This window comes from Sinocyclocheilus grahami, unplaced genomic scaffold, assembly GCF_001515645.1.
Source record: "Sinocyclocheilus grahami isolate Dianchi unplaced genomic scaffold, SAMN03320097.WGS_v1.1 scaffold3052.1, whole genome shotgun sequence".
Taxonomy (NCBI): domain Eukaryota; kingdom Metazoa; phylum Chordata; class Actinopteri; order Cypriniformes; family Cyprinidae; genus Sinocyclocheilus; species Sinocyclocheilus grahami.
The window spans coordinates 23,813-24,710 of record NW_015508221.1 but is presented as its reverse complement, the minus strand read 5'-3'; the positions used below and the strand labels follow the sequence as shown (position 1 = coordinate 24,710).

The following is an 898-nucleotide window of genomic DNA, read 5'->3' as shown; positions in this document are numbered from 1 at the left end:
GTTTTAATAACTGACTAGGATTTGTATTATTTTTAGACAATTGTGTTTTGTGTTTGTTCGTTGTGTGGTGGTGTGTTTCTCTGGATCTTCACCAGGACTCCCTCTTGCATCTCAGCAGGACCTTTCTGGTTTAATAAGTAAATAAAAATGTCACAACAATTTAAATGGGCTAGAAAAACTAAGCAAGGAATATAGGGTTATAAAAATAGATTTTATTGAAGTCAGACAAGAGAATGGCAAAGAAAACAGCAAAAGTGAAAAGCAAAGACAGCAGAACTCGGCGATCAATGATTCGAGCAGTGAAGGTCAGAAGACTCAGCGCAGCCGGTCCCAGCGCCAGATCGAGGCGTCGTCACACACAGCGATCAGAATACTGCTGTCCCGACTGAAGCTGGTCTGTCTGATCGCAGACGTGCATCTGGGGAGCGTGAGCGTCGTACACCTGAGCACAACACAAGCAGAGCTCAAGTACAGCACCGATACAGTGCTGTGGACAGCTCAAAGAGGAATCTTACTTTGCTTTATGAGGATCCTCCACTTCCAGGTCCCAAACGTACAGCTTCCCGACTTGATTTCCAAGAGCTAGCATCTGCGGAGGTGAAGATACACACTCTTCATTCATCGTCAGACGTTCTTACTAACCCTACTGTCAGTCACTTTCAGTTCACAAGTCTGTCAGGAACCTCAAACCTTCTGCCAGAAGTCCATGGAGAAGCGCATGTACCAAATGTCACACTGACTGTAATCGAAGCGGCCCAGAATCGTCACGTTAGACTCGTTGGGTTTGATGCGGTCGATGTCGTCTTCCATCTTCCCAGGTTTCCAACACACAATGGCATTTTCACATGACTACAAAACAACACACAGCAAATGATTACCGAGGAACTAATAATACACA

At 45.0% G+C, this 898-nt stretch overlaps 1 protein-coding gene across 1 annotated transcript in view; it reads right to left on the bottom strand.

Moving 5' to 3' along the window:
- Positions 1 to 198: 198 nt before the first annotated feature.
- LOC107575959 (polycomb protein eed-like) overlaps positions 199 to 898 on the bottom strand; it is a 19,537-nt gene continuing 18,837 nt past the window's right edge. Inside the window, exons 11-13 of the mRNA XM_016262259.1 lie at positions 691 to 849; positions 516 to 589; positions 199 to 442 (exon numbers count right to left, since the gene is read on the bottom strand). Coding sequence (XP_016117745.1) covers positions 316 to 442; positions 516 to 589; positions 691 to 849 — 360 coding nt within the window. The 3' untranslated portion in view covers positions 199 to 315. The remainder of the gene's footprint in view (positions 443 to 515; positions 590 to 690; positions 850 to 898) is intronic.